General features: G+C 36.8%; 1 protein-coding gene across 6 annotated transcripts in view; it reads left to right on the top strand.

Annotated features, from left to right (window-relative positions):
• GTF2I (general transcription factor IIi) overlaps positions 1-24,634 on the top strand; it is a 114,359-nt gene that overhangs the window by 30,793 nt on the left and 58,932 nt on the right. For 2 of the 6 annotated variants that reach the window (XM_046665488.1, XM_046665491.1), the window contains exons 5-10: positions 1,110-1,293; positions 2,225-2,253; positions 6,628-6,682; positions 7,190-7,233; positions 16,073-16,150; positions 23,186-23,245. In XM_046665488.1, the coding sequence (XP_046521444.1) occupies positions 1,110-1,293; positions 2,225-2,253; positions 6,628-6,682; positions 7,190-7,233; positions 16,073-16,150; positions 23,186-23,245 (450 nt within the window). The remainder of the gene's footprint in view (positions 1-1,109; positions 1,294-2,224; positions 2,254-6,627; positions 6,683-7,189; positions 7,234-16,072; positions 16,151-23,185; positions 23,246-24,634) is intronic. The other 4 variants (XM_046665489.1, XM_046665492.1, XM_046665490.1 and 1 more) reach the window with 2 other exon arrangements.

The raw sequence follows: 24,634 nt of genomic DNA on the forward strand, positions 1-24,634 counted from the left end.
ACATGGTATTCAAAAAGATTCTTCTAAGACTGACATCAAAGAGTGTACTGCCTATATTTTCTTCTGGGGGTTTTATGGTTTCAGGTCTTACCTTCCAGTCTTGGATCTGTTTTGAGTTAATTTTTGTGTATGGTGAAAGATAATGGTCTACTTTCATTCTTTTGCATGTGGCTGTCCAGTTTTTCCAGCACCATTTATTGAAGAGACTTTCCTTCTCCATTGTATGTTCTTGGCTCCTTTGTTGAAGATTAGCTATCCATAGATGTGTGGTTTTGTTTCTGGGCTTTCAGTTCTGTTCCATTGATCTGTGTGTCTGTTTTTGTGCCAGTACCATGTTGTTTTCATTACTATGAGAGCTGTTATTTTTTATTTTATTTTATTTTTTTGAGGAAGATTAGCCCTGAGGTAACATCTACTGCCAATCCTCCTCCTTTTTTTTTTCCCTGCTGAGGAAGACTGGCCCTGAGCTAACATCCGTGCCCATCTTCCTCTGCTTTATATGTGGGACGCCTGCCACAGCATGGCCTTCTGAGCAGTGCCATGTCTGCAGCCGGGATCCAAATGGCTGACCCCGGGCCGCTGAAGCGGAATGTGTGCACTTAACTGCTGTGCCACTGGGCCAGCCCCTGAGAGCTGTTATTTTTGACATGCATGCTGGTCTCACCAATTTCCCTGAAAACCCACCTTTTGTTAATCCAATTGCACGATAAACAAAGCTCTGTTAAGAAAAACCGTCAAATGGGGAGGATATAGGTTACGCTGTGAGGTTATAGTTGCTGAATTGCATACGAACATTGTGTCATACCAGGGAGACCATCATAGAGAAAGAGAATAGTGCAAGACATCAGCCATTGTTCCTTTTCTCTTGTGTAGGTTTTAGTAAATATTTTATATATTTTTCATTTTGGCCCTTTGGATCTGTTTCAGGTTTAGAGCTTCTGCTAACATGGGACTAGGCCCTGTAATATTTCGAAGTAGTTTCAAAATCATATAGTACAGAAAAGCATGAATGACATTTTTTGAACCATGATAAACTAATGATGGTGTTTTGATCTGACTATTTAATGATGTTTATCCTCTTTCCACCTCACCCCGTCCCTGTCCCCCAGGGAAGGCTTTAGGCAAATCGACAGTGGTACCTGTTCCATATGAGAAGATGCTACGAGATCAGTCAGCTGTGGTAGTGCAGGGGCTTCCAGAAGGAGTTGCCTTTAAGCATCCTGAGAACTACGATCTTGCAACTCTGAAATGGATTTTGGAGAACAAAGCAGGGATTTCATTTATCATTAAGAGGTGAAGTACTTTCTCTCTTGTCCATCAATAGTTTATTCATATAAAGTTAAATATTCAGCTCACTTTAATATACCTTAAAAGTCTTGTTTTTTTTTTTTTTGCTGAGGAAGAATAGCCCTGAGCTAATGTCTGTGCTGATCTTCCACTTTTTATATGTGGGTCACCGCCACAGCATGGCCACTGATAGACGAGTGGTGTAGGTCTGCACCCGGGATCCACACTCGTGGAGCCTGCTGAACCTAGCCACTACACCACAGGGCTGGCCCCCCCAAAATTTATTTATTTATTTATTTTTTTATTATTATTGTTTTTAAAGATTTTATTTTTTCCTTTTTCTCCTCAAAGCCCCCCCCCCCCGGTACATAGTTGTATATTCTTCGTTGTGGGTCCTTCTAGTTGTGGTATGTGGGACGCTGCCTCAGCGTGGTTTGATGAGCAGTGCCATGTCCGCGCCCAGGATTCGAACCAACGAAACACTGGGCCGCCTGCAGCGGAGCGCACGAACTTAACCACTCGGCCACGGGGCCAGTCCCCCAAAATTTATTTTTATTAATTTATTATTGAGGTCACATTGCTTTATAGCATTATGTAAGTTTTAGGTGTACACCATTTACTTTGACTTCTGTATCATGTTCTTCAAAATTCTTTTTGTATTTGGTGAGGAAGATTGGCCCTGAGCTAACATCCATGCATATCTTCCTCTATTTGTATGTGAAACACTGCCACAACATGGATTAATGAGCGGTATGTAGGTCTGTGCCCGGAATCTGAACCTGTGAACCCCAGGCTGCTGAAGCAGAGCACGCGAACTTAACCACTATGACACCAGGCTGGCCCCTCAAAATTCTTGTTTACTGTTGAAGTCATCAAATGTATGCTGTATGATAATTTTGTGTATTCATGTATTGTTTTTTGTTTTGTTTCAATGCAGACCTTTCCTGGAGCCAAAGAAGCACCTAGGTAAATGATTGTTTTGCTTTACCTGATAGTTGGGTGGCTTCTTAAACCTGTTGTGCCAAGTTTAATTTTAATTTCTCTTTTGTTTTCTTCAACGATATGATATAAGACATTTTGGTGTGGGGTGTTATGATGTTTATATAAACAAATGACAAGTCATTGAGCTGAAAAAGTAGAGGGGTGTTTTTTTTTCAGCTCTGCTGCTTGCTTTATGATTTATTCAAGGTTTTATGTTTGCACTGTGTAAGATCATATACTGGATCTGCAGTCACTTCCCAGAATTATGAGGGTGATTCGATTTACCTAATGTTCATTGAATAGGCATAGAACTATTGGAGACGAGATTGGGTGTGGAGGAGATACATAACTGTATAAGCGTTAACGGTTTTGAGTGCTGGTGGTCTAATGGAAGAGAGAAAAGTCCATGAAGTCCTCCGGACAGGAGCATAACGTGTGTGCTGTGGGATGGTTAGAGTCCTGCGGAAGTTCTTTGGAGGAAGGATCTGTTTATACCCAGGATGGCTTTCATGAGAGGGCGCTAAGATGGGCCCTTGAAGAATGAGGTGGATTTCAGCAGGACTTTGTTTTGGGAAGTCGAGACATTTCGTTTGAAGGGAAAAGTGATATTTAGAAGCCTGGTACCCTGTGGAACCAGGTTTATTTGAGACTTTTGGAAGTAAATAACCAACTATCATTGGCATCCTCGTAAGGGTGGAAGGACAAAATAATACACACACACCCAAATATATTTTCTTTTCTGTTAAATAACCTTTATTCTCACCATGATGAAAAAGATTGTTTTTTAGAAGCTTAATTGAAGTAAAATTAATATGCCATAAAATGCACTTGGTTTAAGTATTTAATTCAGTGATCTTTGGTAAATTTACAATTAAAAAAATTTACAGTTTTACAGCCATTGTCACAATCTGATTTTAGAATGTTTTCATCATCCCCATCTCTGTTACTTCACGAATGTTATATATATAGACAGTATATATCCTTTTGAGATTCGTGTTTTTCCCTTAGCATAATTCACATGAGATTCATCTAGGTTCTTGGGTATATCAATAGTTTTTTCCTTTTTTGGTGCTGAATAGTAAGTATTCCATTTTATGACATACCACCCATTTATGCATTTGCCAGTTGATAGACATTTAGATAGACATTCCACTTGGCTATTAGGAAAATGCTACATCAGCATACTGGAACAAGTTTTTGTCTGGACATGCATTTGAATTTCTCTTGGATATGTATACCTAGGAGTGGAATTGCTAGGTCATAGCATAATTTTACATTTAACTTTTAAGAAACTGCCAAACTGTTTTCCAGAGTGGCTGCACCATTTCATGTTCCTAATAGCATGGCTTGAGTGTTCGGGTTTCTCCACATCCCTGTCAGCACTTGTTGTCTTTTTGGTTTTAGCCATCCTAATGAGTGTGAAGTTGTATCTCACTGTGGTTTTGATTTGCATTTCCCTGGTTGCTAATAATGTTGAATATATTTCCATATGCTTATTGGCCATTTATGTATTTTTGCAGAAATGTCTATTCAGACACTTTTCCTATGTTTTAATTGGATTATTTGTGTTTTGTTTTGTTTTGAGGAAGATTAGCCCTGAGCTAACTGCTGCCAGTCCTCCTCTTTCTGCTGAGGAAGACTGGCCCTGAGCTAACATTCATGCCCATCTTCCTCCACTTTATATGTGGGACGCCTACCACAGCATGACTTGCCAAGCGGTGCCATGGCTGCACCCGGGATCTGAACTGGCGGACCCCGGGCCACCAAAGCAGAACGTGCAAACTTAACTTCTGCGCCACCAGGCCGGCTTCTATATTTTTATTACTGAGTTGTTAGAGTTGTTTGTATTCTCAATACAAATATTTTCTACAATTCTGCAAGTTATCTTTTCATTTCCTTGGTAGTGTCGTTTGAGGAACAAAAGGTTTTAAGTTTTCTGAAGTCCAATATATTATTTTATCACTTGTACTTTTGACCTCGTATCTAAGAAATTGTTGCTTAACTCAAGGTCATGAAGATTTGTCATGTTTTCTTCTATAAGTTTTCTGGTTTTAGTTCTTACATTTTGATCTATGGTCAATTTTGAGTTAATTTTTGTGTATGGTACATGGTAAGGGTATAAATTTATCTTTTTAAAAAAAATTTTTAGTTTACTTATTTGTTTTTTTGAGGCAGATTAGCTCTCAGCTAACGTCTGCTGCCAATCCTCCTCTTTTTGCTGAGGAAGACTGGCCCTGAGCTAACATCTATGCCCATCTTTCTCTACTTTATATGTGGGACGCCTACCACAGCATGGCCTGCCAAGCGGTGCCATGTCCGCACCCGGGATTGGAAGCGGAACGTGCGCAGTTAACTGCACCGCCACCAGGCTGGCCCCTAAATTTGTCTTTTTCATGTGAATATCCAAGTGTTTGCCTACAATTTGTTGAAAAGACTATCCTTTAGCCCGAAGTTGCTTTGGCTTCTTTGTTGAAGGGCAGTTGCCTCGTATTCCTGGGCTTTCTGCATAGCGGATCGTATTGTGTGTGAGTCAAGATAGTTTACCTCTGTGCAGCCTGACTGCTTTTCATGTCTTAATCTTGTTGCTCTGGCACGAATGTCCAATACAATACTGAATAAAGTGGTGATGGCAGACGTCGCTGGTTCTCCATATTAAGTGGAAGGCGTGCAGGCCTTCACCATTATCGTGTTAGCTCTTGGTTTTTTGTATATGTCCTTTTTAAGATTGAGAAAGAAAAGATTTATTTTTCATGTTTAAATTAAAATTCAGACTTTTTCGTCATCAGTATTTTCTTTCCTGAAGTGTTGTAGAATAGCCTTAGTCTGCCATTTGTATTTTGTGAAATCTTTCATTCTAGAAACTTGTTTTGAAATGTTGGGGGCTGGTCATTAATTAAAGAATATTTCTACAGAGCGTTTTATGATGAGTAGTCCAAGTGGGTGGGTTTGTATGATTCACTTATTTTGCCATACCAACTCTCAAAGTAATTGGAAAGTTGAGTGATTGTAATGAGATTATTCTCTTTTTTTGAAATTTTTAACAGCTTTATTGAGATACCAACATAGAATAAACTACACGTATTTAAAGTGTACAGTCTGATAAGTATACACATGTATACTCTGTAGAAACCATCACTACAATCAAGATAACGAACACATCTTTGACCTCCAGTGTCTCATACCCCTTGCTCATTCCTCCCGTCTGCTGCTCCCTGTCCAGACAATGGCTGATCTTCTTGTTCTCAGTGTGGATTTATTTGCATTTTCTAGATTGTTTAATATAAATAGAATCATATATGTATAGTCATGTGTCACTAACGATGGGGTTATGTTCTGAGAAATGTGTCGTTAGGCTATGTGGTACTAATCTTATGGGACTGCCGTTTTATGTGAGGTGAAATGTCATTATGTGGCATATGACTGTACTCCTTTTTTTGTTTGGCTTCGTATTTTGAGATTTATCTATGTTGTTTCGTGTGTCAGTAGTTCATTTTTTTTTTTATTGCTGAGTAGTATTCCCTTGTATAGATACACAAAATTTTTTACGCATTCACTGGTCCATGAAAATTTGGATTTCCCTTTGTTGGCTATTAGAAAGCAAGCTGGTATAAATTGTGAGTGCAGGTCTTTGTGTGGACCTGTATTTGCATTTCTCCTAGGCAAATAACTACAATTGGAATGGCTAGGGCATGTTGTAGTCGCATGTTTAACTTTTAAAGTTGAGAGTTTTCAATGTGATGAGTCCATTTTGCATGCCCACTGACAGCGGCAAGAGTTCAGTTGTTCTCCAGCTTCAGCAGCAGTTCGTGGCCAATCTTTCTTATTTCCAAACATAAAATTCATGATTTTAAAGTCTACAATTCAGGGGGTTTGAATATATTTACAAGGTGTACAACTATCACCACTGTCTACTTAGAGAACATTTTCATCACCCCCAAGCGAAACCCCATACCTGTCAGCAGTAGGTGTTTTCCGGTATTTTGAGCCAGATCTACTCTTAATAGAAATCTTTATCACTCCTTTATACATCAGTTGAGCATTATTCTATGTTACTAGATAATAATATATTGCTGTTTTTGTTTCGCTGATAAAAATAAGAGCTTTTCCATTGAAGGAAGGGGTGCTGGTGAGTGAGCAGATGAAAGCTGTTAGATGATTGTCACCCCTAATTAATCTTCCTTACAGGGGAGAATGAACGACACTGTTTTATAAACTAATGAATACTCGTTATAGTGTGACCTGGAAGTGTGAACTCCCTCCCATCCCCCAGTTCATTCTCTACTTGAGACCTTTGGAAATATTAGTCATATTTGAAATGTTGGAAAAACCTAAATTTAATTTTCTTTTTTGATTATGTAGGTGGTCGTGTGATGGTAACAGATGCTGAAAGGTCGATGCTGTCTCCAGGTGGAAGGTAAAGCATCTCTCGTTAGTACTAATAAACTCCACACCTCACTAAGTTTTAGGTTTTAGAGTTTTGCGGTATTAGACTGTTAAAAAGGCCTGTGTCACACGTCTTGATGTTTGATGTCCAGTTGAGTCATTTGGTGGCCCTGTGAAAATGCAGTTTCGGCGTAGTAGCTCTGACTGGCAGTCGTTCTTGGGCGGGGCTGATGTGACTCGGCCGATGAGCACGTTGTGAGTAGGAAGGCCTCATGGTACAGTGGGATGTGAAAGTTAATATGCTACTCTATGTTGCTTCGTTATACTTTTTTCCCCAAAAGATTGATTGGAATTAAAGTACTAAATTCAGTTGACAAGTCATATTCATGCAAGAAATTATGTAAGTTTTAAAGTTGAGTCAGTTTTGCATTCAGCTTGGTCGAGTGAGTGGTTCTGTATGCTGTGATCCAGCGCACTTGACTAATGTGTGAGTGGCCCTCACCAGTGCCGAGCTTCATCAGGGCTTCTTTTCTTTCAGTTGTGGCCCCATCAAAGTGAAAACTGAACCCACAGAAGATTCTGGTATGTACCAGTGCTTTTAGAATCAGTTATGAGATATAAGTAAGGCAGGCTTTTCCTTAATTTAGGTGGTTGTATTTTGACTTACTGCTTACTGTATTGATTTGATGAGAAGCAGACAGAACAAACTTACTCCAATGGTGACATTTGTTAATGTTATCATCTTACACTGAAACTTAAAAAGATGATTTGTTTTGTAAATGGTGGCTAGAAGTTCTTTGCTAATTACGTGTTTGTAGACAAAATGTTGTAATAATTTTTTTCGACAGTTATACAGGAATAAGAGTGTAAAATATCAACTAGTTCTACAGTGTGTTTCATTCATTCAGTGTTGTAGATTCATTTTCACAAAAATCAAAATAATATCCTCTTACTCTCCTTTTTCTCTTTGCACTCCCATTTTATACTCTCGAAGGAAACTCTTTTTAACTCTAAGCTGTTTTTGGCATTTAATTCCTTGTTTTTATTTTTTAGTTTTCTAGATTCTGTTTTATTTTATTTTATTTAAAATTTTTTTCCTTTTTCTCCCTGAGGTCCCTGGTACATAGTTTTAAATTTTATTTTGGTTGTGGGTCCTTCTAGCTGTGGCATGTGGGACGCTGCTTCTGCATGGCTCGATGAGTGGTGCCATGTCCACACCCAGGATCCAAACCAGCGAAACCCTGGGCTGCCGAAGCAGTGCGTGCGAACCGAACCACTTGGCCACGGGGCCGGCCCCAAATTCCTTATTTTTAAATGTCAGGCTTATACTGACTGCCTGACATTGAGAAAGTTTTAGTGTATGTAAGTAGTTCATACCTGAATATGATTCCATCGTATGGCTGGATTACCTTTTCTAGATTCTTTTTATTTCTTCCCATCCCCAAAGCCCCAGTACATAGTTGTATATCATAGTTGTAGATCATTCTAGTTCCTCTGTGTGGGATGCTGCCACAGCATGGCTTGATGAGTGGTATGTAGGTCTGCCCTCAGGATCCAAACCGGTGAACCCTGGGCTGCCAAAGTGGAGTGTGCAAACTTAGCCACTTGGCCATGGGGCCAGCCCCTTATATTACTTTTTCGTATTGATTTTCCATTTGGTGGACATTTGGGTTGTTTCCAGTTTTTGGCTGTTTTAAATAACACTGCTGTGGACATCCACATATGTGTCCTTGCATGAAAATATGTCATCATTTCCCTTGGGTATACCTGGGAGTGAGTTGTTGTTCTATGGTAACTCTATGCCTAACTTTTAAGCAACAGACAAATTGTTTTCAAAGTGGCTGGACTGTGTTCTGTTCTTAGCAGCAGTATATGAGGGTTTCAGTTTCTCTGTGTTTTGGCCAACACTTTTATTATCTGTCTTTTTTGATTACAGCAATTCTTGTGAATGTGAAGTGGTATCTCATTATGGTTTTTCTTTTTCTTCTTTATTTTTGCTTTTAAATAGACATTTTATTTTTAGAGCAGTTATAGGTTTTACAGCAAAATTGGACAGAAAGTATAGAGTGTTCCCATTATACCTCTATCCCCACACATGCAGTCTCCCCTACTGTTAACATCATGCATCAGAGTGGTACATTTGTCAAAACAGATGAACTGTTATCACCCCAAGTCCATAGTTTACATTAGGCTTCAGTTTTGTTGTACATTCTGTGGATTTTGACAAATGTATAATGATGTGTATTCACCATTTTGGTATCATACAAAGTAGTTTCAGTGCCCTAAAAATCCTTCTCATCTCTCTCTGCCACAACCCCTGGCCATCACTGATGTTCATACTGTCTCCATCCTTCTGCCTTTTGCAGAATGTCATATAGTTGTAGTTTTAGTTGCATTTTCCTCACGATGTTGAACATCTTTTTATGTGCTCATTAGCCATTCATATATAATTTTTGATGAAATGTCTATTTAAATCTTATGTCAGTTTTTAATTGGATGGTTTTCTTTGTTGTTTTTTGTTACAAGAATTGTTTATATATTTTAGATACAAACCTTTTATCAGAAATAAGCTTTTGCAAGTGTATTTTTCTAGTCTGTGATGTCTTTTCATTTTCTTAATGGTGTCCTTAGAAGCCTAAAAGTTTTAAATTCTGATGCAATCCTGTTTTCGAAATTTTTCTTTTATTGCTTGTGCTTTTGGTGTTACACCTAGAAAATTTCTGCCTAACCTAAAGCATAAATATTTTTATACTTAGCCTTTCTTGAATTATATAATTTTAACGCTTATGTTTTGTTCTAAGATCTACTTCGAATTCATTTTTGTGCATGTTGTGAGGTAAGGGTCTAAATCATCTCACTTGTGGATATCCTGTTGTCTCAGCACCATTTGTTGAAAAGAAATCCTTTCTCCATTGGATTGCCTTAGCACCATTGTGAAAAAGCAATTGACCAAATTTACTTCTGCACTTTCACTTCTATGCCATTGAACTCTAATGCCTACTCTTTTCCCTTTTTTTGAGGAAGATCAGCCCTGAGCTAACTGCTGCCAATCCTCCTCTTTTCAATGAGGAAGGCTGGCCCTGAGCTAACATCCATGCCCATCTTTCTCCATTTTTATATGTGGGATGCCACCTCAGCATGGCGTTTGCCAAATGGTGCCATGTCCGCACCTGGGATCCGAACCAGTGAACCCTGGGCCGCCGAAGCAGAACATGTGCAGTTAACCACTGCGCTACCAGGCCGGCCCCTCTAATGCCTACTCTTATGCCAGTACCGTACTGTAATTCATGTAGTTTTAAGGTTTGGTTTTATTTATCTATTAACATATGGAAAATGAAGATATAATTATTTTACTACTTCCACTATTGCTTCCCTTTTCCCACTTTTACCATATAGTAAATTGAATTTTACTGTTCAAATTCTTTCAGAACTGAGCGTGATCTTGTACAAATGTTTGTTTTCTTGCCATGTTCCACTTTTAGGGCACAAATGTTTTTGCTTATTTAAAAACCGTACAGCTCTCTCTGACTTGATTACAGTTTTGTTAGAATTTTTTGTTACTCTGGTTCTAAGATAAGAGTCAGATTGAAAGCAACTTCCATGTTTTAAAAATAATATGTAATTTTAAAAGATCATTATATTATTACTAGGGATATATTTTATAATTAGTCTTGGTGATTGGCGAGGGAAGAATGGGTATTTATAGAATTTTCCTATTAAAGGCATGTATGAACTATTTCACTTGAGCATAGTCTCTGGTGGAGTCCAAAAATTTCGCTTGTATAAAATGCAGTTTTGTGTCACTGCAAATAGTGACATCTCCAGTTTGACCTCTTGCAGAGGAGTCAACTGATAATTGTGATATCTGAATTCTCATTGTTGCAGAGTCTATGATTGTGGGGCTTTTATTGTGCTCTCAAATTAGTTCAAAAATTCTCTTATGCAATGAATTTCAGGTTTAGGATTCATCAAGGACGCAATGATGATTTTATTAGAGAAATCTCTTAATTCACTTTCTCGTGTTATTGAACTAATTAGAAACCATATACCATCTGGGTAGATGATGCAAATGCATGATTGGTTGGAATATTATATATAATTGCAAGTGCTAGCCCATCATTATGTTTAATAGTTAGCCACAAAAAGCACTCCTCGTAAGACAAAGAAGCACATTTTCACTAGTTTCTTACCAGAATTCTAAATGTACAAACCATTCAAATAAGAGGTGTGAGTAATTAGACCATGGAGGGCACCATTAACTTTTAAAGGTGATTTGATTGTGTATATAGAGCACCAAAGAGAATCAACTAGAAAACTACTGAAAACAAAACATCTGTAATCTGATTTTACTTGAGGAAGTGTTAAAAATCTCAGATATAATAAAAATTTAGTTTAAAAGCACTTGAGAAAAATATAATCCTTTGAATGCTTTCTAAGCAATGAATTTGACTAAGGAAAATCTAAGAATTTTGTGTGGCAAAAACAGCCAAAATGTGTCCCAGGCCATGTAAGACACACAGAATGGCTATTTGCAAGGCAAATTACAAAGGGTGGTTTTACAAGGAGCTAATCCAGAAAATAAATGACCAAAGATTGAAAAACAAGAGAAAATGCTCAGTCTAGTTAAAGAAATGGAGATAAAAATCCAGGAAAGATAGGTTTTGTACCCAGAGGATTGGCAAACATTAAATTCTGCTCATACTCAGTCTTAGTAAAGCATACAGAGAAACAGGCAGGTTTAAAGATTCTTCGTGTGGGTAAATTGTTGCTATCTTATGGATGGTACTTTGGCAATATCCATTTTAACACGTTCTTTGACCCATTGTTGCCTTGAAAATTGGCAGTTAACCTACAGCTCCCTCAGTGGAATTCTGTGTTGCCGTTAAATGCAGTAAGCAATAGGTTTGTATCTACTGATCCTCAAGTATCTGTAAGACAGACTGCGAGTTAGTTGGAGAAAAGCTAGATCTGAAAGAGATGAATAATACAGTAATCCTTTCATTTTTCACTTTAAAATGTTACATTTTGAAATTACGGCAAACTAGTAGAAAACCTGTGTGTATAGTGTAAGGAAACTTTTCCTGTACCATTTGACAGTAAGTTGCCAATATGATGCCCTGTCACTGTAACTACTTCAGTGTGTAATTCCTACGACAAGGGTGCTGTCCTGCATTAACAATGCAGCGATGAGTATCAGGAAAATAAATTACTCCTATCTAATTCTCAAACCCTTTTCAAGTTTTGCCAGTTGTTTCCTTAATGACTTCTTCAGTCTAGAATGGTTTCTCAGTCTTTCCCTGTCTTCTATGACCTTGACTCTTTTGAAGAAAGTATCTGATATTTCCTCATGATTAGATTCACTTAATGCATTTTTTGCAAAAATTTCACGGAAGTGATGCTGTGATTTTCTTTCATCATCAGGTGGCGTTGATGTCTGTTTAACCCTTTATTGATGATACTATCTTATGTGATCAGAGTTAGTTTTTCTAGGCTTCTCCACTATGAACTTACTCTCTTTTCCTTTGTAATAATTACATTCGTCAGAGTTTCTCTGAGACTATAGAAATATATACTCGTCATCAAACTTTCAATTAAAATTCATTCATTTATAGTATTAGAGCACACTCAGGTATTTCTATTTTTTTTAAATTTTTTGGCAGATTGGCCCTGAGCTAACATCTGTTGCCAATCTTCCTCTTCCCCGCCACCCCCCAGCCCCAGCCCCAGTACCAGTACGTAGTTGTATATCCTAGTTGTAAGTCCTTCTATTCTATGTGGGATGCCTCCACAGCACAGCTTGATAAACGGTGCTAGGTCTATGCCCAGGATCTGAACTGGCGAACCCTGGGCCACTGACATGGAGCGTGCAAACTTAACCACTACGCCACCGGGCCAGCTCCTCTATTTTATTCAATGCATTGCAGTCCATTATTATCATTCTTTATTTTGACTTGCAGATAGTCCTTGCTTTGGCCATTGGGAGCCACTTCAAGATGTCCCCTGTGTCTTTTCCTTGTGTTGTTTGGAAATATCTCCATCATTTTTTAAGAACTTTTTACTTTCTTGAAAAACAAGATGGTCGAGGTTCATCTTATTCTCTCCCTGATCCAGCCCTAGAATCAGCCTTTCCATCAAGAAGCCCTGAATCCTTTTTGAGGAGAGTGGTGTTAAGGAATCAGTATCTTGGTGCTAGTATCTTGGTGTGCTTATTGCAGTTGGGATGTCATTGCTTCCAAGTGGACAAAGCTAGGGAATCTCTGTGTTGGGGGGTGTTTACACACACATAAATATATGCGGACATGTATACACACATCTATTTACTCTGTTTTTATTTTTTCATGCTGGTATCTCTAGTTCTGCTTTTAACACCCCAGGGTTTTTTTTCCTCCCTTTCTTGTATAATTCCCTTCTGTCACAGTGAGAATCATGGCAACCGGTGTTCTCAGCACATTTCCTTCATTTAACCCTTGCCTCACTGCCGTCTTCCTTACCTTGCTCACCCCTGACAGTTCTTATTGGGCTGTCAGCACTCATGATTGCCTCCTCATCTGCCTCAGTCTCCTAAACCCATTACTTAGTTTCCCCTGCACCCTCATGTAAATATTCTCTCAGTCTGTCACCGTGCTCCAGGCCGTTGAACCTCCCAGATACAGCTGCGTACCTTGCTGAGTGCCCTCTAATGGCGTTTGGAATGAATTGTTGGGGAAGGGGAAGTGCTGTGTTAACTCGGAGTGTGTGTGTGAATGAGAACTTGTATGTTATAGACATGCCAAGTGTTAGTGTTTTGGGAGATCTGCAAGAAAGGTTGTGTTGAATTGTCCTTTTTGGGAAAAAGTATTTGAGTCACCATTTCATACCTTTTCTCTCCTTTATTCATTTGTTCGTCTCTTGAATAATTTGAATCCAAAAATAAGCATGCTGAATTCAGAAAAATCATATTTTATTGACTTTCATTAATCATCTTTTTTTTTCGGGGAAGATTAGCCCTGAGCTAATCTGCTGCCAATCCTCCTCTTTTTGCTGAGAAAGACTGGCCCTGAGCTAACATCCATGCCCATCTTCTTCTAGTTTATATGTGGGACGCCTACCACAGCATGGCTTGCCAAGCAGTGGCGTGTCCACACCCGGGATCTGAACCAGCGAGCCCTGGGCCGCTGGAGTGGAACGTGCACATTTAACTGCTGTGCCACCGGGCTGGCCCCTTTAATCCTCTTTATGTACAGGCGTAATAGTACACATCACTATCATAGAGGCTTCTTTTTTCTGCTTTACACTTTATATCTTTATAGTCTTAATTTATTCTGCAATTTCTTCTAATATTTCCATTTTACTTTTTATATTTCTTGGGCCTAACAGTGATGGTCCAGTCAGGAGAAGAAAGTCATACCAGTTATTTGAATGGGGAAAATTTAATACAAAGACTAACTAGTTATAAATTACTGACCTTGTAACAAAAAGGAGTCTACCCAGGTATCATGTGAATAACCACTCAGGGAATTGGCTGCCATCCTTAAAGCTTTAATTCTGACTTCTAAGGTGGGATACTGTTTGGATGGTTCTGGTGTCTCGGGGGACATGTTGAAGTTGGTTCTGCTGGTGTTGGAAAAATTAAGTGGGTCCAGCTGTTGCCTGAGAAGCCAAAAAGAAGATGGAAGTCCTTTTTCTCTTCTCCAGCCTTGTAGTCTCCCTGCTCTGTTCCCTTGTGGCAGATACTCGCAAGCAGCCAGCTGGTTTGCAGTGGAAGCTTCAGCAGAGTCTGAGAGGGTAGCTCTGGAACTGGGACAGCAAACAGCTTAATGACTGCCCTGGCTCCCCTTTTGGCTATTCAGCATCCATGCACACCCTTCTCCACATATTTGAACTTCTGTGTGACAACGTACACAGTGTTTCATTTCTAGAAGCCTGTGTTGTCTTACCCCATCAGTCTGCCCAGCCAAGGGCTCTTTGTTTTTGAACAGTATTAATTTATTAAAGCATTGTTAAGAATCATTTTCTTTCTTTCTTAAAACTTTTAATTGAAGTATAATGTAAAGGATGCAAAGTATAAGCATTATATAGCTCAATAAATTAAAAGTATACACACCTCTGTAACCGAACATATCAGGATACAGAATGTTAATAAAACCCCAAGATGGCCCTCTCCTTCCCCCTTTGCATTCCTCTTCTCTCAAAGTCAACCACTTGCTTAAGTGTTTGTGTTTTTTTTTTACTAGAAGCATGTGTGTTTTATTTTTCCTTTAGCTTTATTGAGGTATAATTGACCTTGCTTGAGTTTTAATAACATTTCTTTTTCCTGATTTTGACCTTTCTATATGTGGAATCGTACATGAATTCTTTTATATCTGGCCAAAAAGGTCCACTTTCTTTCTTTCTTTCTTTCTTACTTCCTTTCTTTCTTTCTTTCTAAGATTGGCCCTGAGCTAACATCTGTTGCCAGTCTTTTTTTTTTTTTCATTTTTCTTTCTTTCTTCTCCTCCCCAAAGCCCCCGAGTATGTAGTTGTATGTTCTAGTTGTAACTCCTTCTAGTTCCTCTATGTGGGACGCCGCCTCAGCATGGCTTGATGAGTGGTGTGTTTACATCCACACCCAGGATCCAAACCTGTGAACCCCAGGCTGCTGAAGCGCAGTGTGCGAACTTAACCACTCAGCCATGGGCTGGCCCCCAAAGGTCTGCTTTAAATTGTCTATCCTAATTGTGGGCACAGCATTATGCAGAAAAGTATGCTTGGTACCCTTCTTAATAAAGGGATATATTAGGAGAAAAAAATCAGTGTATCTCATCAAAATGGTTACAAATTATGCCATTTTTACTCTGGAGTATTGAGTCATTAAAACTGATGTTTACAGAGCCAGCCCTGAGGGCCTAGTGGTTAAAGTTTGGCGCTCACCTTTTTGGCAGCCCCGGTTCACTTCCCCGTCATGGAACCACACCACCTTTCTGTCAGTAGCCATGCTGTGGTGGCGGCTCACGTAGAAGAACCAGAACAACTTAAAACCAGCAAATACAGGCATGTACTGGGGCTTTGGGAAGGAAAAAAGGAGGAAGATTGGCAACAGATGTTGGCATAGGGGGGATCTTTAAGAAAAAAAGATTTCTTAAAAAAAAAAAAGCAACTTGATGTTTACAGGTGAAAGTATTTTTAATAATGAGTGAAAATAGAATGAGACTAATTTTTTCGGTTTTGAAGGTAAGAACTTGTCAGAGAAAAATAAGCATTAAATATTCCCAGAATATTAGAGGTTGAAACTTGGTGTAGGTTGGGTCTTAGGCAATTTTTGTCCCTCTGCTACCTAGAAACTTTTGTCCTTGCAAAGCCTTTAAAATATACATGTACAGTTCTGCATTTTTAGGAGGATTGCCCTGCACCGTCAAACTGAATGCCTTGCAATGGAATTAGATGATTTTATTTGCTTTTGCAGGTATTTCCCTGGAAATGGCAGCTGTGACAGTAAAGGAAGAATCAGAAGATCCTGATTATTATCAATATAATATTCAAGGTAATACTATTTAATACATTTTATTTTCCCCTCTAAAGTTATTATTGGTTGAAATTAAAGTTTATCAATTGCTTGAGTTCTTTAAATACTGTTTTATTGATTTTCCTTGATTGGCATGTATACTTATAATTTATGGCCGGAATAAAATAAATTTTAAAAGTGAAGCAGTAAAATAAACTCAAACAATCTACAGGGGAAATGTAAAATAGTCATTAATATTCTTTAAAGGACAAGCAAAAGCTGTAGCACAAGTTAGCATTCAGCTCCACTTTCTAGTGTTATTTGCAAGGCATGAAGGTCTTCTCAACCTTTAATAGCTCTATTTGTGCAACAGAAATCACTGTGTAAGCACTGTCATTATGTTAAAAATCTATAAAAGGTAAGATATTAATAAATTCTAGCTGTTGTGTATCATTTTGTTCCATTTCTTTTTGTTTGATTGTTAGGAAGGAATTAAAGGTTATAATTTCACAATGCAGTTTGCTTTTATGCATACATGGGTTTTAGTTTAGAAGAATGTTTTCTATATTTTATAATAAGTTTAATTTATGGATGCATAAAGTACATTAAACATTTAAAGTACAAAATCTGATTCGTTTTGTTTTATGTATATACCTATAAAATGATCTTCACTACATTCAAGATAATGAAATGTTCATAACCCCCAAGTTTCCTTGTGTCCCTTTGTAATTCACTGCCCTCCTCAGCCAACCACTCATCTGTTTTCTATCATTTTAGATTAGTTTGCCTTTTTAAGAAATGTATATAAATGGAATCATCATAAAGTATGTACTGTTTTCTTGGATGGGGTGCTATTCCTTCTTTCATTCCACATAACTGTTTTGAGATTCATCCACAGTGTTGTGTCTATCAATAGGTAGTTCCATTGTTTTGCTGAGTATTATTTCATTGTATGGCTATAGCACAATTTGTCTATCCCATTGTGTGTTGATGGACATTTTGGTTGTTTCCAGTTTGGGGCTCTTAAAAATAAAGCTGCTATGAATGTTTGTATGCAAATTTTTGTATGGAAATATGCCTTCATTTCTCTTGAGTAGATTCCTAGAAATGGAATAGCTGGGATATATGGTAGGTACTTAACTTTCTAAGAAACTGCCAAACTGTTTTCACAGTGCTTGTGCTATTTTACATTTCCATCCGCAGTGTGTGACAGTTCTAGCTGTTCCCTCTCCTTGCCAACACTTGTATGGTCAGCTTTGTTCTTTTTAAGAAAGCTACTTCAGTGGGTGACTGATGATACCTTATTCGGTTTAATTTGCCATTGTGTACTAGGGTTAGTTCATTTAAAAAGACACGCCTCTGTCAGTTCTGGAGCTTTATAAGAGTGTTGTGAATACATTTCTTCTGATTCTAATCATGTGAATATCTGTACATATATTAAATTGAGTCTGCATTTCATGATTGTTAAATACCAGTTTTCAGCATTTTATTGCTTGTGACATTGGTAATCACATGCCTAAGAGGTTGAGATAATTCTGAGGATTTTCCATTAAAAAATTAAAATTTTGGAAAATATTTAGCCTTTATTGCAGTTGTTGGTACCTTACTAATATATATGCATAAATTTAATAAGTGCTGTTTAATAAAATACTGATTCTTTTACACAGATGGTTTTTAATTTTTAAAATAAAGAGTCCGCCTTTGTCTTTGCTATTATCTTTTTAGCATTGCTGTTACATTGTCACCCATGATTATGGAAGCACTTTTGTCTCCTTTTGGGGTTTGAGAGTGTGATTTAGGGTGACGCCTGAGTAATAAGAGTTGAAAATGGGATGTTTGTAGAGGGAAGGTTGCGTGAAGTGATGTCTTGAGTGCATTTGAGGAGGCTGGGAGCCAGCCTGTTAGTTTTGCGTCTAGCAAGCTGAGAGACACAGTCTGTGCAATTTGGGTGTTTGTCTTAATTGACAATTCTTTGTGTAATCTGAGTATAAGTCCTTTGTAGTGTGATTTGTAAGTGGTTTAATTTGATGAAAACCAGTTTATTGATTTTTTTTTTTCCTCCTTGTATGTATTGTGCTTAAGTATCATAGTGGAAAAATCTTGGCCTCACCCAACATCACAAAGATTGTCTTGTGTGTTTCATAAAAATTTTTGTAGTTTTCCATTTATATCTGTGATTGATCTAGACCTAAGTTTTGTATGGTTTGCAAGATATTGAGTTCAAACTCACACATATGGATCTCCAGTTTTTCTAGCACCGTTTGTTGAAAAGTCTTTTTCCATTGCCTTATCTTCATGTCTCTGTCAGTTTCTTGAGTATATTGTTAAGTCTTGAGAGTCCTCCAAAATTGTTCTTTTTCAAAATTATCTGGCCTGTTTTAGCTCCTTTTTCATATAAATTTTTAAAAAATCAGCCTGTTGATTTATTAAAAAAACGCTGTGAGGATTTTGATGGTTGTGCTGAATCTATAGACTAATTTGGGTTGAATATCTTAATATTGAATCTTCTGATTCATGAGTATAATATATATATATATATCTTCTCTATTTAGCTCTTGCTTGATTTCTTTCGTCAGTGTACAGATTTTGTAAGATTTATGTCCAAGTATTTAATGTTTTTTGGTGTTACTGTAAATCGTACTGTTTTACATTTCAGCTTCCAAGTATTCATTGCTAATATATAGACCTTCAGTTGATTTCTACATACTGACTTCATAACTTGTGACCTAGTTAAAATTCACTTACTAGTTCTAGCAAGTTTTTGGTAAAATCTTTGGGATTTTCTAAGTAGGCAATGTTAGTTCTTCCTTTTCTTTTTTTTATGTTAATTGCGCTGGCTGGGACCCTCTGGTATTATGTTGAACAGGATTAGTGAGGAAATCTTTCAGTATGGTAGCTGTGGGGTTTTGTAGATGCCCTTCATCAGTTTGAAGAAGTTCCCTTGTGTTCAGTTTGCTAAGAGTTTTTATGGTGTTTGGATGTTGAATTTGTGAAAGGTCTTTCTGCATCTCTTGGGATGGTTATAGGGTTTTTCTTGTTTTAGTCTGTTAAAATGGTGATTGACATGAATTTTCAAATGTTGAGACAGCCAGGTGTTCCTGGGATAATAAACCCCACTTGGTTATGATGCACTGTTGTTTTTATGTTGTTGAATGTTCTTAAGAGATATTAGTCAGAAATTTCCTTTTCTTGTGAATGTCTTTATTTGGTTTTGGTAATACTGGCCTAAATGAATTGGGAAATGATATATTGGAGGAGTTATTTTGTAGAATTGGTGTTCCGTCATTAAATGTTTGGTGAAATTTGCCAATGAAGCCACCTGGCCTCGAGGTTTCTCTATTGGAAAGTTTTTTAACTTGCTCCATTTTTAAATTTTAATTTAATAGTTATAGGACTGTTCAGGTTATGTATTTCTTGATTGAACTCTGGCAGTTTGTGTCTTTCAAGCAATTTGTATACTTTGTCTTAAGTTTTCTTTCTTTTTATTTTAATGTTTGCAAGGTCTATAGTGGTGTTCCTCTCATTTCTCCTTTTGTAATTTGTGTCTGTTTTTCCCTGTCAGTTTAGCTCGGGGTTTCTGAAGCTTGGCAGTGTTGACATTTTGGTTGAACAGTTGGTTGTCGTGGGTGTCTGTCTTATGCTCTGCATTGTGGGGTGTTGAGTACCCTCCCTGCTCTACCCACTAAATACCAGTGGTGTCTCAAAAGTTGTAACAGTCAGAAATGTCCCCAGACATTGTCATATGTCCCACGGGGGACGTTATCACTCTCAGTGGAGAACCATTGGTCCAGCTCTAGAGCTTTCTCAAAACTTTTTTTTTCGTCAGAGATTCAGCTTTTACTTTCAGTGATTTCTGGTCTGATTGCTTTCTTTCATTTTGCTTGCTTTAATATGAATTTGTATGTTATGTTTCTTAAGATGGAAGCTTGAATCATTGATTTGAGGTCTTTTCCAATATAAGTATTTAATGCCATAAACTGCCCTCTTAGGCATTAGTTTAACTGCACCCCATCAACTTTGATTTATATTCATTCAATTCAAAACATTTTCTAATTTTCCTTGCAATTTCCTCTTTGTCCTATTGTTTATGTAGAAATGTGTAGTTTTAATTTCCACATGCTAATGAACTTTTCAGATATCTTTCTGTTACTAATTTTCAGTTAATTTCTGTTATTGTTGGAGAACATTGTATCATTTCAGTTATTTCAGCTTTGATAAGGTTGGTTGATAGTCACTCAGGTTTGCTGTATCCTTACTGATATTTCTGTCTACTTGTTCTGTCAATCACAAGGGCATTGAAATTGCCAGCTGCCCCTGTGGGTTTGTCTCTTCCTCCCTTCACTTCTGTCCCTTGTGCTTGCTGTGCTCTGAAGGTCCATGGTTAGGTGTCAGTTTCCTAGAAGCTCCTTCCCTCTGGCTCCCGTCCAGGCAACCCGTTCCCATGGCGACTCTTGTCTTGACTTGGATTACTTGTAACAACTTGGATTACTTTTGCCTGTTTTTGTATTTCATATAAGTAGAATCCTTCGGCCTGTCCTCTTTTGTTTCAGGCTTCTTTTGTAAAACATAATTTGTGAGACCTATTGTTGTGTGTACTTATATAGATCATTTATTTGCAGTTTTGTATTGTATTTCTAAAATGCTTTTTAAAAATGAAATATTTAAAACCTACAGATATAATAATATTTATCTCCCCAGTTTTACTGAATCTTAAGAGTTTGTTGTCTCCGTTCCCCCTACAGGATACAACATGTTAAATATGTAATTGACACCCTTCTTTGGGCTCTCCCCAATTCTCACTTTTTCTCTATTCCTCTGCAGTTAACTATTTACTTGAAATTGAGGATTGTCCTTCCTGATAATGATTTGATACTTTTACTGCATGTATATCCCCACAGAGTGTCTGTGTATGTATATCCATGCACATACATTTTATGCGTTGTATTTTCTCAGTTTCTAAGCTCGACACAAATGATACCATACTGTATATGTTGTGTCTGTGTTCTTATGTGTCAATCATGTAATATGTTTTCAAGGTGTATGTATTTTGTTACATGTAGATTTAATTACTATCATTGTGGTAGTTAAATTGTGTGATTATACTATAGTTCATTTATTCATTCTTCTACATAGGACATTTATGTTTTCTTCCAAAACTTTTTTGTATTCCAAAATAGGCTTGGATGTATCTCTGCACCTGCTACCTTCCCCTAAGATGAGCATTGGGAACGTTGATTTTCTCAATGACCAATAGACACTACTAGCATTTTGAGTGTGAGGGTCAAGTATGCTGCCTTTCTTATGATGAGTAAAATCCAAATATGTGCTATTAAAACGTGTAGCTAAAATGAAAGTATAGTGATCTTTGAAGGCATACTGGGCAAATATTAACCAAAAGAAATCAAATTTAGTAATATTAATTTGAAGCCGAAAAAAGTTAACAAGTGTCAAGAGTAAGACTATATAATATATATAGTAATAAGTCACCAAGTTGATATAGCAATCATTGATTTGTATACACCTAACAATGTAGCCTCAAAATAAAAATAGAAATAAAGAATTGTCACGCAATTATGATAAATTTATACATCTACGTTGATGTGGGAGAAAAACAAATGATGAATACTTACACATGATAAATACAATATTTTAACTCTATAGTTTATAAACATAAGCTAATTGACATATATCCAGAACTCTGCACTCAGCAAATAAATGTTTATAAAGCATGGATCTTTTACAAAAACTTAACTTTATACTTGTTCTTAGATAGCCTCAAAAAATTTCCTGAACATAATGTAATTAGGTAAATTAGAAAATAATAAACAGTTTATTTAAAACAGAAATTCTATACAAGGGGAATACTAAGAAATATACTGCTTTAATTGACTTAAACAGGACCTCATTTAAAAAAATTTAGAACAACAATATTGAGAAAGCCACATAGCTAAACTTGGAAAAAGCAGCTAAAACAGTATTTAGAAGTCAATTAATAGCCTTAGCCATCATTTAATTAATTTTTTTCTGTATATTTTCACCCAGGACCACATGACTAGGAAGCAGTGAATCTGGCATTTGAATTCAGGTCTTGTTCATTCAGCGTCTCACTCTTAGTTGAGATTCCAAATATAAGCAGTTTTTCTATTTTCTATGAAGTTATTTTCTTCTGTGATGTGTCCTTTGCTTGTAATGTGTACTTTTGTCCCTCTGAAATTTCTCATGTGTTAGCAAAGACTTTCAAAAGTTTTAGGGTATTTTCCAAATAGTTTTCAGCGATGATTAGTGAAGTGGTTTGTATGCTAATTTAGTGCAAGAACATGTTTTATGTTAAGTAGCCATGGAAACCACAGTGTTTTGTTGTTTTAAATCTTACTTTCATCACTGAAAAGCTTGATAATACATGCAAGTGTGTTGTGAGAATCTATAGCATTTTCTGACGGTTTAATCCCAAATACTTTATATGTTAACAATTGGAAAGAACCATATTAAGTTGCTAAAAAGGGCTTATGGATCTGCAGGAAAGGGGAATTCTGAATTAGTAAGTTAGTCATGTTTCTGTTTCAGTGGAGATTCAAGCTCATTGATAGTTTAATTATATGATTTAAGAAATTCTAAGAAAAGGAAAGGTATAATAATTTGATGTTGCGTTTTTCTTCAGTATGACAAAAGATTAAGCAAATATTTGTCAAGGAAGGAACAAATGCACCTTGTATGATAAACGTGCACTTTTGATCTCTCTGAAGTAGAAGTTGCAGTTGGCTGTTATGAACCTGTTACTGTTTGAAAAAATCCACATCCACCATTTTAGACATGTCATCCCCATTCAGTCTGTGTCTAGCCATTTTCACAATTTCTTTTGACTGTCTATTTACGAATGTATCTGAGTACACTTTTTCCATTCACTAAGACCATAAATTGACGCCACTCATTTTGTTAGTCATTTTTTTAAATTTTGCCTTTTCTGTTCATGAAAAGGCTGTATTACTCCATATCTCTTACCCAAATTTGTTTACTAAAGTGACCCAAAATATATTTTTGGGATTACTTTTGAAGTTTTATCTTTGTATTCCAAAGCAGGCCCATCTGAAACTGATGATGTTGATGACAAACTCCCCCTTTCGAAGTCTTTGCAAGGTATAACTTTTTCACTTCCATTTTCCCACATACTGTTCTTATTTAATGTTTCTTTATATTGGACAGACTGTGTTTTAGTATTTATATCTGTATTATTTTCTAAATGGAAAAGGAAAAAAATGTATTGGCCTTTTTTTTTTTTTAACATATAAATGAACTTCACAAGCAAAAATTTTTCAAAACCAATTTTCCCTTTTGTGAATCTAGTAATGAATCTCGAAATGGGTACATGACACACTTTCATATTTAAGGTAAAGTACACATTTATACCTTATATCAGAATAGTCAGAAGTAAGGTTTTTATTGTATATTTAGTGATGTAAATATTTATAAGGTCATGTTGATACTTAGTTTTTAAGAAAGATTATAAAATATCACTTGTCATTCCCTAAGTTTATTAATTGAATACCTTTTAGGGAATTTTTGTATAGTGTTCCCTAAGTTCATGATCATAGGCTGTTTGTGATGGCTTTTAACTTCTATTTATTCTGGCTTTGAATGTGTAAGATTTATTTCTTTAGCTTTACTTTTAATATAAATGTAATTGCTCATTTCAAATTTTAAAGGAACAAAAAGGACACATAGAATCATTGTTTACTTGGCCTCTTGTAATATTCTGAAAGATGGAACAACCAACTTAACTGTTCTTACTCTTTGCCCAACCTTTTTTCTTTATATACTCACTTCTTTTCCATTATCTCTTGTTCCTTTGACCTCACATCTTTGTTTTCTTTGACATTAGAGTCAAAGAACCTAATTCTCCATAAGTTCAAATGTTAAAGTTTAGAAAGGGGAGGAGAGACTGTGTTGCGAAAGCATATTTGAAAAGTTAAAGAATAATTCATGGCTATAGACTTACAGATTTACCTAGTGTTTTGAGCTCAGGTGAATTTTTATAATATGAAGTGGGAAAGAATCCCAAACTAATTATAACATCATAAAGCTAGACATTGAAAACCAAAAATATTCCACCTTGGCATGGCATTTTAAATTCAAAGGTGCTAGACACTTAATTACAGGTTTTTGAAACTGTTATCACTGCTCTTTAAAAATCAAGATAAACTATGCTTAAAACCTGTATCCAGGGGTTGTACTTTTAGTAGAGCTTCTGAATTTAGTTATCACTGGATGACAAAATAGATTTGATTTTGCTTCCTCTCTCCCTTTGTGACTCATAGGTGACACAGTTTTATTTGTACATGAAGGCAGTGGTTTTCCCCCTTTTCCGTGTTAGTAGGTCTGACATTTAAGGACAGAGGATGAATATTCTGGGGCAGTTTGGGCACTTAATACTAAGTGGCTCTCTCATGTTTTCGATTCTTTCTTTCCTATTTATGAGTCAAATTTCTGATCTAATAGGATGAGCCTGTTTACCTTGTGACTGCCTAA

This window comes from Equus quagga, chromosome 7, assembly GCF_021613505.1.
Source record: "Equus quagga isolate Etosha38 chromosome 7, UCLA_HA_Equagga_1.0, whole genome shotgun sequence".
Lineage (NCBI taxonomy): Eukaryota > Metazoa > Chordata > Mammalia > Perissodactyla > Equidae > Equus > Equus quagga.